The sequence below is a fragment of the Bidens hawaiensis genome, unplaced genomic scaffold, assembly GCF_021521415.1.
Source record: "Bidens hawaiensis isolate Kalapana, Puna unplaced genomic scaffold, B.hawaiensis_p1.1 tig00035523_1, whole genome shotgun sequence".
NCBI classification, from domain to species: domain Eukaryota; kingdom Viridiplantae; phylum Streptophyta; class Magnoliopsida; order Asterales; family Asteraceae; genus Bidens; species Bidens hawaiensis.
The window spans coordinates 11719-26302 of NW_027496184.1; the positions used below are offsets into that span (position 1 = coordinate 11719).

At 35.4% G+C, this 14584-nt stretch overlaps 1 protein-coding gene and 1 pseudogene across 2 annotated transcripts; both read right to left on the reverse strand.

The window, feature by feature from the left end:
* Positions 1–209: 209 nt before the first annotated feature.
* Positions 210–3868, reverse strand: LOC143587469 (DNA repair RAD52-like protein 1, mitochondrial). Its single transcript, XM_077068752.1, has 4 exons — positions 3543–3868; positions 884–921; positions 692–786; positions 210–498 (listed from the first exon to the last, which is right to left on the reverse strand). Exons 1-4 carry the CDS (start codon positions 3866–3868, stop codon positions 358–360), a joined length of 600 nt encoding a protein of 199 aa, XP_076924867.1. The 3' UTR covers positions 210–357.
* A 1056-nt stretch (positions 3869–4924) lies between these two features.
* Positions 4925–8694, reverse strand: LOC143587470 (GDSL esterase/lipase At1g71250-like; annotated as a pseudogene). Its single transcript, XR_013144895.1, has 6 exons — positions 8648–8694; positions 6673–6923; positions 6484–6611; positions 5914–6154; positions 5406–5664; positions 4925–5300 (listed from the first exon to the last, which is right to left on the reverse strand). The product of XR_013144895.1 is annotated as a GDSL esterase/lipase At1g71250-like (transcript).
* Between the last annotated feature and the right edge of the window lie 5890 nt (positions 8695–14584).

Genomic DNA, 14584 nt, shown 5'->3' on the forward strand with positions numbered 1-14584 from the left:
GTGAAAACTGAAAAGATACTTGGTAATTGATATGGGTGTTTTAAGACTGAAACCAAGAGATTCGGGTGAATCACCCCCACTCGTATAATCATCGAACGACTTGCTTTGGTTTGGCAGTTCGTTACGAAATACGAACACCCCAGTTACATGGTGTTGGTCAACTTGGGTAAAATTAATGCAAAAACATAAAATAACCACAAAAGCCTGGATTAATAATTACGTTTTTAAATCCAAAAATAAGTAGCCAAAGTTGTGGTCAAAGCCCCAAAAATAAGTAGCCAAAATTGTGGTCAAAGCATAACACCTGCTGCCACAGCACAAAGATTAACTACAAGTTACCACCAAATCTTAGTAAGGCTACAGTTCCTCATGATAAAGATGAAGCCCGAGACCAAACCGAGCACAAGCTCGACGGAACGCCATAGCTTCTGCCTTCTGCACCGGGTCACCATATCCCACCCCATCAACCGATGCAGTTCCAGTTGACTCCCTATATAACTGACAATATAACATTTTATTAACTATGTATCAAGTAAAAATGTTGCATTGTTTTAGATGACCACATTTTAAATAAATTCGGTCAAAACATGCATAATGACAGAAATACCCTTTTAACACTTTCGAAAAGGAAAAAACACCCTTCTATCAATTGTGAATTAGATTAGAAGAAAGTGAGAAGTAAAAGTTATACCTCAGCATCGGTACCATAGATTGTAACGCGATAAGTAACAGTCACATATTTCCCATCAGCTGAATAGGTAATACTTCGCACTTCGCCAGACCATTCTACAATATGTTGAAAACAAACAAACTACTTTAACCAAATGAAAGATGAGTGTAAATGTGCAATACAACAAATCATGATTTAATATCTTTGATCTACCTGGAGCATGCAAATTCATAATCCTGTTCACTATATGCCTGCAGCAAAATATTGAGTAATCACATTAGTACCCATCAAAACACAAGGTTAAATACATAATTTAGAATGCGTTCATGGCTTCATGCACATTAGCATCTAATAGTTAGTGAAGCCCATCAACACACAAGCCACTTGTTGCAAGTTGAAAACACTTTTTCTCAAATATCGATCACAAATTGAATTTTCATCAATCATTAACAAAGATGTTGTAGAACTAACACCAAAGAAAGATTAATAAAACTAAAGATCACACGATTTTCACCGTTGAAATCTATCGAATGATTACAAATAAGAAACTGAAATGAAAATAAATGAATGCGAAACCTATGAATCCAACGGCTATATCCCCAACCCAAATTGGTTGTTAACGAACAATTAACAAACGAAATTTCAAATCAGCGACTATGGTCCTCTATGTTTAGTAAACATTCCAACTAAACCCCAAACCTTCACCAACTATATAGAAAAAGTACAAACAACCCCTTGACTTTAACCAAACTGCTTTGTTGACTTTTAATGAACCAGAACTTTGACTTGACTCTGACTTTATTTGACTTCACATTCAACAAAAAATGAAAAGAAAAAAAAAATCTTATGAAATGCAGATGACGAGTCCACCAAAGCATATGCAGCATCTCAAATTTTTAATAAGTCCTGCTATCTCTCAAGAACCAGCAACACTCTATACCGAGGCTCAAAAGTTTTTATTCTAATAAAAAATATGATTACAGAGGTGCATTTTGAAAGTGATTATATGAATTGACTCATTAGCTTAAGATAATCAGGTGCTAAAAATGTGTTTCCGTTAAATCGAGTAAAAAAATGGTAAAATTCGATCATAATAGCTAAGGGTGGCAAACCCAACCCAAATGGGTTGTTTTGGGTCAAGATGATAAACTTTAAAAGTGAAATGGGTTAGGATGGATCATAAAAATTTTACAAGTGGGTCAGAATGGGTTGGAAATATACAAATGAGTTTCATTTATAGGTTAAAATGGGTCAAAACAAAATATCCAAGTTATCCAAAATTTATCTATTTCAAAATACCCAAACTATCATGTGCTAAACAAAACTCATCCGAAACCCAAAAAACGATCAAAACGAAACAAAAACCCCGAACTGACTAAAACGAAACTGAACCGAAATAGAAAAACGACCAAAACTAAATGAAACCGAAAAACTGACAAAATCGAAACAAAAAAAGCGAAATGCAACCGAAAAGCTAACCAAAACTAAACAAAAAACCGAATCGACCAAACCGAAACAAAAGTGAATCGAAATAGAAAACCGACCAAAACGAAACAAAAAAACCAATATGAAACTGAAAAGTTGACCAAAACGATACAAAAAAAAAAGCGAAATGCAACTGAAAAGCGGACCAAAACAAAATAAAAACACCGAACCAACCAAAACAAAACAAAAAAACCAAAACGAAACTGAACCGGAATAGAAAAACGACCAAAACGAAACAAAAAAAAAAAGCGAAATGCAACTGAAGCCTAACCAAAACAAAACAAAAACACGGAACCGACCAAAGCGAAACAAACAAACCGAAACGAAACTGAACCGAAATAGAAAAACGACCGAAACGAAACAAAAAAAACGAATTGAAACTGAAAAACTGACCAAAAGGAAACATAAAAAAACTAAATGCAATTTAAAAACAGGACCAAAACGAATCAAAAACACTGAACCGACAAACGAAACAAAAAAACTGAAAAGAAATAGAAAAACGACCAAAACGATACAAAAAAACCGATATGAAACCGAAAAACTGACCAAAACGAAACAAAAAAAAAAAGCAAAATGCAATAAAAAAGCTTACCAAAACGAAACAAAAAAACTGAAACGTAGCCGACCAAAATAAAACAAATGAATCGAAACGAAACAAAAAAAACGAAATGAAGCCGAAAAAACTGACTAAAACAAAAGAACACTGAAATCGAAAAAACCGAGAAATCGAAACCGAAATCATTGAAACCGAGCAGATACCGAAACCAACCGAAATGAAAAAAAAACAAAACCCGAACCGGAAAAAAACCCCGAAAAACTCGAAACTGAACCGGAACAAAAAGTGTTTTTTTTTATGAACGAGGAGGATGGGGGAAACATTTTAGTTATTTTACATTCTGCGTCTTTTATTTATATTTTGAGTTATTATTTAATTAATAGTTTTTTTGAATATTTTTTAAGAGGTTTTTAAAACCCTATGTATATCAACCTTCACTTGGGTCAAGATGGGTTAGTTTTATCCATCTTGACCTATATCCATCCTAGACCCATCACTCAAATCCAACCCAACCCAACCCAACCCAACCCACTCCTATTGTCACCTCTAATAATAGCTAAGAAACAAAAAGAGCATTATCGCAAAACAATGCTAAGAAATCTTATGAAACTGGAGTAAAAGTTTCAAATGTTAATAAAATGTAAATAGGCATCTTCTAATTGCTATTCAATCATTTCCATAGGTCTAATATCCTAAACAAGTTAATAACCCGTTTTTACCCATGGGCCATGGCTCATTTCAACCGATGACCCAACCCATTTGCATTAATGAGTTAAGATAACATATAATGATATATGAAATGAAAAAGGTTAAGAAATAAATTAATATGACCATGGCAAGTGTCTCAAAGTGAAGCCATCTGGTTCAGTTCGAGTTCTAATGAGTGAATCCGGAACCTTCTTGTTCAGTTCTTTCAGAATCTCCGATATCCCCGACGGAGGAGCGTCGTAATAAGAAGCAGAAGGATGAATTGGTATCTCATTGATCTCATCGGCGGTGGTGATTGTTTCTTGTTTTTTGGGTCTCTTGGTAGTAGAAGAGTAGAGTAGGGTTTGAAGATAATAATAATAATAATAATAATAAGTGGGTTTTGCTTCCGGTGATCTCAACCGGAATAATGCTGCCGGAAGAAGTGATTTCGGTAGACACAACGCCATTGTTCCAAGGGTTTTCAAACCAGTACTCGTTCACCTTATTGTTAAAGATTGCCCTTGGACTTTGATAGATATACCGTAAATTCGGTTTTTACAAACTCATAAATCAAACCGTCATTTTTTTTATTTCGGTGTATTGTTCACCCCTAAATCTTAGACAACTGGACGACCATCTACGTATTTGTTTAAATGTTTTTAAATGCGTAAGCGAGAGACGATATTATTTTTAATCATAAAACCTTTATCAATAAGCAAAATACTGGGGTGACATAAAGACAGTCTTTTTTTCTATGGATTATTAATCGAGACAAAAGCTTGAAGATAGAATCAGAGAATTGATGGAGTTTTAAAATTGAGAAATTAGCATATGCACTGAGAACTATTATAATTCTCATGTGATAATCTGTATTTTCTGTTTCTTTTATACTTTGGGCTCTTAGTATCTAACTTGGGTTTCCTTGTTTTCTTTTATATAATTTGGCTTGTTTATAAAAATATAATCCTGGCTATATATTTATATATATATATATTTTTGAACATTAGCTTAGTAACAGCGGTGTCTCTTTCAAAGAGTCTTAACACTTACCAACTTATTGAAATAACAAGTGTTCGGTCATAAAGAGTAGAAAGAGTAGTGTTCTTCTCCTTTTAATGACATACTTTTTGTTAGGAATTGTATATTAGAAAAAATGAATAAAAATCCAAATAATAAAGGTAAATGGTTGGTTCTAAATAGGGACGAACAAATTCAGTATTGGTACCGATTTGTACCGGTACCGAATGGGTACCAAAGTTTCGAGTTTTCGGTTCGAACTGAACATTTCGGTATCAAAAATTTGTAATTTTCGGGATCAGGATTTTCGGTTTCAGTATCGATTGGTACTGGTACGGTATCGATCTCATCCCTAGTTCTAAACAATGAATCTTATGCAAGTTAAATCCAATGTTACACAGCTGAAATGCCTAAACCTCATGCTGCATATACCTATATCGGTTTCAGTGGTTTATAAATCCAATTCCAACCAATGTGACAACCCATTTGTTTGAAATTCACACAGTAAAATTACATTCCAATAAGCATCTTACTGCATCACAAACTTTTATTGTTCAAAAGTTCAAAACATTTTTCATTAGCAAAACACACCAACACAACTTTGATCTCGAAAGACCAACAAAACAACCCAATCACACCAAAACCAAAGCATGAACATGTTACATAGGCCTAACTTGCGCCAACTGCTGAACATCATCGGGAAGCAGTCATTATTCGTTCCAGAGTACGCTCTCTGAGTAAGAACACCATTCGCAGCTTGAGTCGGATGGAAAGCATCCCAAAACACGTATTGATCATGGTTAAAGCATGGCGTTTCTAATGGGACGCACGTTATTTGTCCTTGTCCAAACCCACAACATGCTTTATCTCTCACTGTAAACCCTGTGAATATTAAAAGAGTCACATGATACATGTCACAATGTCACATATGTGTTTATAAACTAAAGTCATAACTTTATAAGTGTAAATATAGTGTTTGTAATGTACCGTATCTTCCGGGATTATTTAAGATGTCACCAAACACACCATATGTGTTTCCATAAACAAATGTGGCTCCAGGGTGCGAGCTACCGTTGAACTGACCAACAAGTCCTCTAAGGCCTTCATTAAAGGGACCTAGCATCTGGTTCACTGAGTCAACACATCTCCCGGGAGGGGCTTGACCCGTGGCTAGCAGGTTAGGTATGCACCCAAGTGGTCCGAGTCCTGGTAGTAAGAATTTCCGCAGTCCTACACTGTATAGTGCCTGCATAAAAGATTAAAAGTTAAACTCTAACATCAATATTTTCATAACAAGACCAGTTGTCAAATCGGCCATTTTACTGGTTTATTGGTCAGACCAGATAAAAAAACTAAATAACGTAATACATAATTTGAAAATTAAACATATGACCATATAACGAATTTAAAATAAAATGTAACAATGCTTTATTTGTCAACATGAATAGGTACTACGAAGAAAGTAAAAAGATAATTATTAATAGATGTGTTATACTTCAATTTGCCGGGAGTAGCGGTTTAGAAGGAGGTTAGCAAAGGCTTCGGGTGTGTAAGTGCGGCTCGTTGCATATACATTTGGCATGAGATAATTGTTGATGTAATCTGCTGCCGAAAACCATGACTACTATGGAGTTGGCAAGGAGTTGATTGAGGTTTTCCGGGCTCATCATGGTTCGTAATTGGCTTAACGTCGTCTCAAAGTTCACAACTTGTTGGTTTAAGCTGTATCGATCTCCCTGCAATAATCAAAACAATTACTAAAACTATATAAAATAGTAACAACTTATGCAATCTCATACAAAGAGACAACTTCGGGATTGCTTATTAACTTTTCAAAAAACTTTTCAAAAAACTTAATAAATAAATAAATAAGGTGGTTGGTAAGTCAGTATATTATGAGTCTTAAATTAATAAGTCAGGCCTGACACGTCATGGTATTCTGAATTATCAACTTTTGACAAATAAAAGTTATAATGAGGTAAAATAAGGAATCCTGAACACCTCATATCATAACTTTGACTTTAGAAAAGTCAAAGTGTATGAACTTATATAATCAATCACATACATAGTGTTGGCCAGTTTCATCAAGGATGCCACCGGCAGCGGAAGCATAACTGACACCACCCATGATCCTGTTTCCGGCTGTGGTGGGATCCGAAAATGGAGGCGGAGCCGCTATTCCCAACCAATCTCCTGCACCCGAATTAAAGTTAAAAAAAAATGAAACAAGTCAATTAGTTAATAGTGTACGTACCAAGAATGTCACTGAACGTTCTTGCATTACAAAATCTACCAGTAGGACCGCGATAATAATCGACGCCATACGGATAAAAATCAGCTCTAGCAGTTGATCTAAGAAAGTTGTTATTCCCACTTTCCACAAGGGAATCTCCAAACACCCATATCGCCGGAGCCTGTTGTTGTCGTGCTTGTCCCACAACACCTTTCCACCAGCACGCCACCACCAAAACCGCCATGAACCACCGATATCCGGCCATTTTTACCCTTGTTTAATTAATTAGCACAATGTTTTAGCTTAATGATGGACAATGCATGTAACTTGCATGGGTATATATAGATATAAAATGTAATCATAGGACATATATGTTATGATTATCCTTTTTGTAACCGATAAAAAAAGACTTAGAATTTGCAAAAAGTTGGCTTAAAATAGTTCTTTTTTGGAAACCTTTTGACTCTTTTTTGGACTCATATTTTGCTTTTTATGTCATGAATATTTTCGTTTTTAAAAAAAATTATTATCATGTGTTACATGTTGCATCAAAACTCATGTGAAAATTCAAGGACGGCCTTATATTAATATTCATTAAAATATATTTTGTGTTATAAAGTATTGTATTTTGAAATAAATAAAGTTTAAAAGTAACATAGAAAGATTTATAGGTTTTTAAAGTGTAATTAAGGGAGGTCTATACTCTATAGCTCTTGGTACTTGGTAGAGGTCACGTTGGGTCAAACCCGGCCCGGACCGAAACTTGATTTGATGAAGATTATGATGGGACCGTTAATGGCTGGGCCGGTCTCGGGTTTACTGGATTTATGGGATTTGGGTTTCGGTTAGGACTTAATAGTTGGGACCAATTTAATAGTTGTTGTTTGGGCTGCTTCAACTTGAATGAGTAAATGAGCCAATTCGAAGGCAAATGGGCCGGAACAATAGTGAAACAGTAAACATTTGATCCAAGAGCTTAACTATAAATAGAAGGTAACATCTACCAAAACAAAGAATACAACATTCACATTTGTTCTAGCAACACCAAAGTGCTGGATAAGTTTATGTCTTTCTAAGGGGCTATCGTTCAAATCTCGTGGTTGCTCAAATAAATGTGTAATTTAAAAATAGAGTAAGAGAGTGCTAAGTTTCCGTTAAAAAAAATCATAAAATCCAAGTTCACTTTATTAAACTTAATTATTAATGTTTATCCTTGAGATAGTTTTCTAGTTTTGTCTTATTATCAAATTAACGAACTTCAACGCCCCATAACCATGGTTGCAGAAGTTGTTAGGCGATGCCAACTCGATCGATTAGGAAGTTGCGAGTCCTCTACTCGGCTTTGGTCTGGGAGTACTCAAGGATGGCTCACTGAGAACTCGGCCTACGCGGGGAGCACTTGAGATTACTTGTTAGGTAATCAGCGTCTAGGCACAATTTTTACAACCATGCTTAACTGTTGAAAGTTGAAACGCATCAATAGACTAATTATCAATATGGAAAATTCTTTAATTTATTTTCTTTCCTCGGTGGATTCTTGAATACATTATATACATAACCCCATATTAAGCAATACTTACATCACGCTTCTTATATGTGACACCCTAAAACCTGGGCATGTGACTTGTTGAGTTTACACATCACATAAAAGAAAACATTACATAATTTCTTACACCTTAATTTTTATTTATTTTAGAAACACACACTTTAAACATTTAACCATCTAATATATATAATCTTAGAGGGGTGTGGGTGGCCATCACGCGTTATATGTTTGCAAACACCGACGCCGGTGGTGGTCGGCGTGATGGCCATCACGTGTATGGACCCAAGAAAATTAGAACGTTAGGGATTTTTTTACCGTTGGGGGGGGGGGGGGGGGATTTAATAAAAAAACAATATAAATAAACAACCATTTCAATCCAACTCAAAACACTCTCAAAGTTTCAATCTTCTACTTCATTCAAAACAAACAAATATGGAATTTCCGAGCAACTTGGTTCCGTTAGACACCGATAGCTCTTCGTCTACGGACGATGACATTGCCGAATGGTTCCCGTTGTTATATAACGAACTTGAAGGCCCGAGCCGTCCAAAAAAAAAAATGGTGGATCATGATCGTATACATGCCCACGAAGTACTAATGAACGACTATTTTGTGGAGGAGCCGAAATACAATAACGAGACATTTAGGGAACGATTTCATTTGCCGAAATCTTTATTTTAAAGATTGTAGCCGACGTCGAAGCGAGCGAAGAATGGTTTCAAGAATCTTACGACGGCGAGAGGCGAACGAAGTTTTATGACGCTTCAAAAATGCACATTCGCCATTCCGTCAATTAGCGACAGGTAACCCACCCGACCAATTCGATGAATACTTACAAATGTCTCAGAGAACTTCAGAGAACTTCACGACCGACCATCTCACTTGAATCAGTTGCGTCAAATGATTTATTGATTTGGCATTCTTATTTTGGTGTTCCCGGCTCAAACAACATCACTGTTCTTTACACATCACCGTTGTTTCAGAGCGTAACAGATGGTACGGCACCTTCTTGTCCGTATTTTGTCAACGAGAGATATTACAGACGTGGCTACTATCTTGTCGATGGTATCTACCCGCAATGGTCTGTTTTTGTGAAAGCCTTTTCGTTTCCTGTCGAGGACAATGAAAAAGTGTTCAAGAAGTTGCAAGAATCGGCAAGAAAAGATGTCGAGAGAGCTTTCGGTGTCTTAAAGGGTAGATGTTGCATACTTAGTCGACCGGTTAGTGCAATGAAAAAACCCATGATCTCTAGCTATGTATATGTATGCATCATATTACACTATATGTTAATAAAAGAAGATGGGCGTGCAATTTCTCTAGATTGGGTACCGGATCCTCCTACTCAAGTTCCCGTTCCTGAGGATGTGCAATTAGACTCGCGGGATGAGAATATTCACCACCGGTTGAGATGAGATCTAGTTGAAGTTATAGGTTCTTTAGGTTTGGAATTTCCGGATTCAGACGAGGAGTAGACTGTTTATTGTAACTTTTATTTTTTGATTCTAATTCATAAGTTGTAATATGTTCTAGTAAAATATTGTTTTTATTTTTAAGTTGCAAAAAAAAAAAAAAAACCCCTCATCACACCACACCACCACCCCCACTAAATTCTATCACTAGTGATGGATTTGGTTGGGGTGAGGTGTTACCATACAATTGGTGTGGTGGGTGATGGAAATGAAACCACCCCCTTAGGGGTGTTCTTCGGATTTGTTTTTCGGGTTTTGGGTTTTTCGGGTCTTGGTTATTCGGGTTTCAACGTTTTATATCTTGACCCGAAACCCGACCCACATCTCTCATGGGTTTTTCGGTTTCAGGTAATTTGGGTTCGGGTTTTTTTCGGGTTGGGTTAATCGCGTTTCGTGTATCCTAGAAAAAAAACAAAACCGAAAAGTTTTTAAAAACTATAATGCTAAAATTAAAACAAAATATTCTTCTTTTCTTATAACACATATAATCAAATAATAAATTAACCTAACTTGATAAAACAATTCAAAAGAAGAGTAAAAACTAACTCGAAACATAATCGTATTCAATCGGACGTGATTTGGTTGTTCGATTATGGTTGCTATTAGTAATAATCGGAATTCATAAGTTAATAATAAGCAATCGATCCATAATAGTTAGAATGACAACATTCGATTAGAGCTAGATTCCGATAACTTTAATGACTAAGACTTAGCCTATTATACATAAATTTATATTTAATTTCAAAACTAAAAGTTTATTCGGGTTTTTCGGGTTGACCCAAATCTTATAAATCAAACCCGAGAACCAACCCGAATTACTTCGGTTCGGGTTCGGGTTAGTCTTTTCTCGGGTCCGGGTTCTTCGAGTCGGGTTAGTTCTGGTTCGGGTACGGGTTTTTTAGGGTTTCGAATAAAAGTAACAGCCCTACACCCCCTCCCCTCTTATAAGGCACGTAAACTTATCACATTAGCACTTCAAATCATTCACAATCACAGGTTAAATGAAGCACACTATACCATATAGCCCAAGTACCCAACCCCTACCATTTACTATACATACACTTAATTCATATAGAAAGAAACTTTATTAATTCATAACACTTATAAATCATTCGTTTATAAACCCTTTCCGTTTCCTAGATCACCTGACATAACCCATAACTACATAAACATGGGCTACTAGGTGGATCACTTTCCAATGGCCACTTGGCACGCCGCACACCCAATGCTACACATGCACATGTCGACAACGATAAAATCTTCCTAAACATCGAACAAACAACTATCGACAAACACCAATCCAGTGCCGGCTCCGAAAAGACGAAATTTATTTTGGGTCAAAGACGAAAAAAAATTTTGAGTCTTAAGTAAAAGGAAATTTTTTTTTTTTGGTTTAAACAATTTAATTTGAAGTGGACTTATTATGAAATGAGTTGTGTAAAAAACTTGTGTATAAAAATAAACATAAAAATGTCTCAACTAAGACTAAAACCCACAACCTCTTGGTTAGAAGTCATACCTCTTTGTCACTAGACCAAGCTAGTGGTTATGAAATTATGTTAAAACATTAGTTATACATAATATTTTTTTTCATAAAAATACCTATATTTTTTTTAGAAAAATTTTCAGGTATAGCGGGGTGTCGGACATGTGGCCGTCGACTACCCGGCCACACCCCTAGGCCGGCCCTGCACCAATCCTAACATACAACTTCATTACACAATCAAGACCATGCAAACATACTCATAACATATTCACAAAACAACATACAAGTTGATTTACCATTTCATTAATCACATAATCTTTTACTTGCAAATATTTTATGGTTGTGATTTTATGCAGGGTTTTCAAATTGACCAAAACAGTCCCGAGCTAGAGAGTGGATATATTTATAAAATGACTTAAGTTATCAAACATTGTAATAAAGTAACGATAGTTAAAAAAACAGAAGTAACAACTAACAAGCAATGGTGTACGTGTGTATTACAAGTAACGAAATGGTTGACACTACTGGAAGAATTCCTCTTTGAATAATAGGTACTGTAGCTGGTATTCTTGTGATCGGTTTAGTAGGAGTTTTCTTTTATGGTTCATATTCAGGGTTTGGTTCATCCATGTAGTAATAGGATGAATTGAGTTGTATACATGAAAGCGTAAGAACTCAACGGATTCCCTTCTTTGTTTGTTTGATTTGAGGGAGAATGTCCCGTTGAGTTCTTAATAATTATAAGATTTTTTTAAAAGTTCATTGAATAAGTTCTATTTACTCAATCAATTTTCCCTCCTCTTTTGTTTGTCCATCACTTTTATATTTATAGTATACGTAATAATTCATTATTATAAGATAATATAATAATAATAAGAAAAAATACGCAATAACTCTAAAAAACGTTCTGATACGCCTCTAAAATATCGAAAATAAATGCTAATAGACCCACTCCAATCCCAGAAACCCTACCTAAGCTACTAAAATCTTGGAAATCGACTAGCCTTACTTTTTTCGAGGCCCCAATCCTCTTGACTATATATGTAGGGGCTTAGCCTAGTAAGATAAAAGTTTTATACTGGGGCTCTCGGCAACCCTGAACTACTAAAAACCTAGCCCTTTAATGTGCTTGCCCATCCTCTTCCACTAGAAAGAGCTTTTCTCTTTAGGCTTCTTGCCGTGAAAAAAACCTTAGCTTTTTTTTTTGTTAATTTTTTATTTTAATACTAAAGGTAGTTAAGTAATTTCACACATATTTAACTAGAAAAACTAGCTTTCATCCACTTAAAGGAGCACCTGTGTTAAGCTTTATAAATAGTTGAGGAGTATGCATGTAATTTTTCAAAGATAGGGAGCATACCAAAAATCCCGCAACCACAAGGGGACATCCGTGATATTAACTCCACAAATTACTTAACTTTTTAATCTAAGAAGTACAAATTAAAAATAGTGAAATTACTGTTAGCGACCCTGTGGTTTTAGGGCAGAGACACAATGAGTACCCAGAAAAAATGATCTAGTTGAGTTTTTGCCGCTAATTGACCATCAACGGAAAAGGTGAAATTACTAGTTTACCCTTTCTTATGATCTGTATGAGTCTATGTGGTTTAACTGATTGCCCAATTTTAGTCATTCATTAAAAATCCTTTTAAATTCAAAGATTAACCAACAAACTATAAACAATTAAGCCATAATCAACCAAACCATAAATAACCAAAAATAAATGAACTCAACTTTATAGTTTAACAAAAATAAACGAATCAAAATTTTTTACACAAAGATAAACGGGCGGAACTACGTTTTTAACAAAAATAAACGAGCGGAACTAGTTTTTTTTTGCAAAAATAAATTAACCGAGCTTTTATTTTCAAAAAAAATAAACAAAGCAAACTACTTTTTTAACAAAAATAAATGAATCAAACTATTTTTTTAACAAAAATAAACGAAGCTAATGTGCTTGAAGTAGTCAAATAATTATTAACTAAAAATAAGCTAATCTATACACTAAGTAATAATTCTAGACTCTTAAACTTAACTTAAACTACTAACCGGCAAGTGTACCGGTCGACTCTAGTACAGCTAAGTAAGTCCGGATATTGAACCCACGAGACTCTATAAATTACGTATACTAGCTAATTAGACTCAACTACATGACGTGACTATTTAATAATAATGTTTGAAGGGGGGTTTTAAACTAATTATTAATTAACTAAACCTAACCCTAATTAAATAAAATACAATAAACTATTAAAACACTTAGATTAACTCAGATGATGAAAATAACTACCTAGGCTAGAATCCCCAATGTCACGACAATCAATCAAATGGGAAACTTATGTTATGGAACTGGGATCGTTAAATAGACCATTGACAGAAAACCCGAACAGGACCCTTGACCTTCAAGAAGACACCTATGGATTTCTAACAAGTTTTGAGACTCACCAGTTTTATAAATTAAACTTCCTTACGGTTATTTAATAATTTATGTATAAGTATCTTTATGACGAAATCCTACCTTACAGCGCGGAAATCAAAGATAGTTAAGAAGACTCAATTGACTTAATAGACTAAGCTGAAAATCAAACCTAGACGGACTCCTTACGAAGAACTAAATCTAGCAATCATGACCAACAAAGATCTATCAATAACCTATCACCTTACAGTTTTCTAGGCTAGCAGCTCACTTTTATCTATTTAATTGATTTTATTGTTTCTATGATTTTAATGCATATCAATCATAAACTAGTCAAGAACACATAGTAAATGACCTAACAAAACCCTATCATATGAAACAATCACCAAAGGTAATGTGAAACAATAAATCCAAGTAAATAAAACCAAGCAATCATGCGTATCAATTAATTCAAACTCAACACTTTACTTAGAACATAAAATCCATAACGAAAAGAAATCCCAATCAAAATCAAACCGAACAAAGGTTCATCACGACCTAGGTAGTTTATGAAGTTTAGCCTAGCATTATATAGTCTAAATCAAACAAAGCAAATAAAACTGAAAACATGGTGAAATAATGAGAAACGAAAGATTAAAGGCGATAAAACCCGTAGTCTTCGATCTTGAACGTAAAGCTCTTCACCGGCTGTTCTCGTGCCTTCAAAATCACCAACAAACTCGTAAAATAGCTCCAAGAACTCTCCAAAATCGTCTGGTGGCTTCCAGGTTATGTCAGGTTTAAGTTAAAGGTGTTTAAATAGCGAAAACAAGGCCCGACAATAACCAAAAACGAATTAAAAACCATCAGTAGTGCCTAGGCGCCCCGCCAAGGGCTTTTTGCCTTTCCCCTAGGCGCGGCGCGGTGTGCTTTTCCAAGGGGGCGGTCAGACCGGCCCGGTCTGACCGGTTCTCTGTTCTGGTTCTTCCTGACGCGTTCCGGATCTCCGTTTCTGCTCGTTTTAGCTCGTTTTTCGCCCT

Bases quoted from the DNA above. Each gene is read 5' to 3' on its own strand.
- LOC143587469 (XM_077068752.1), bottom strand. From the start codon at position 3,868: ATGGCGTTGTGTCTACCGAAATCACTTCTTCCGGCAGCATTATTCCGG. The intron at 787-883 runs GTAGATCAAAGA...AACATATTGTAG, and splicing joins TATGAATTTGCATGCTCCAG to AATGGTCTGGCGAAGTGCGA. The intron at 499-691 runs GTATAACTTTTA...TTATATTGTCAG, and splicing joins TCTATGGTACCGATGCTGAG to TTATATAGGGAGTCAACTGG.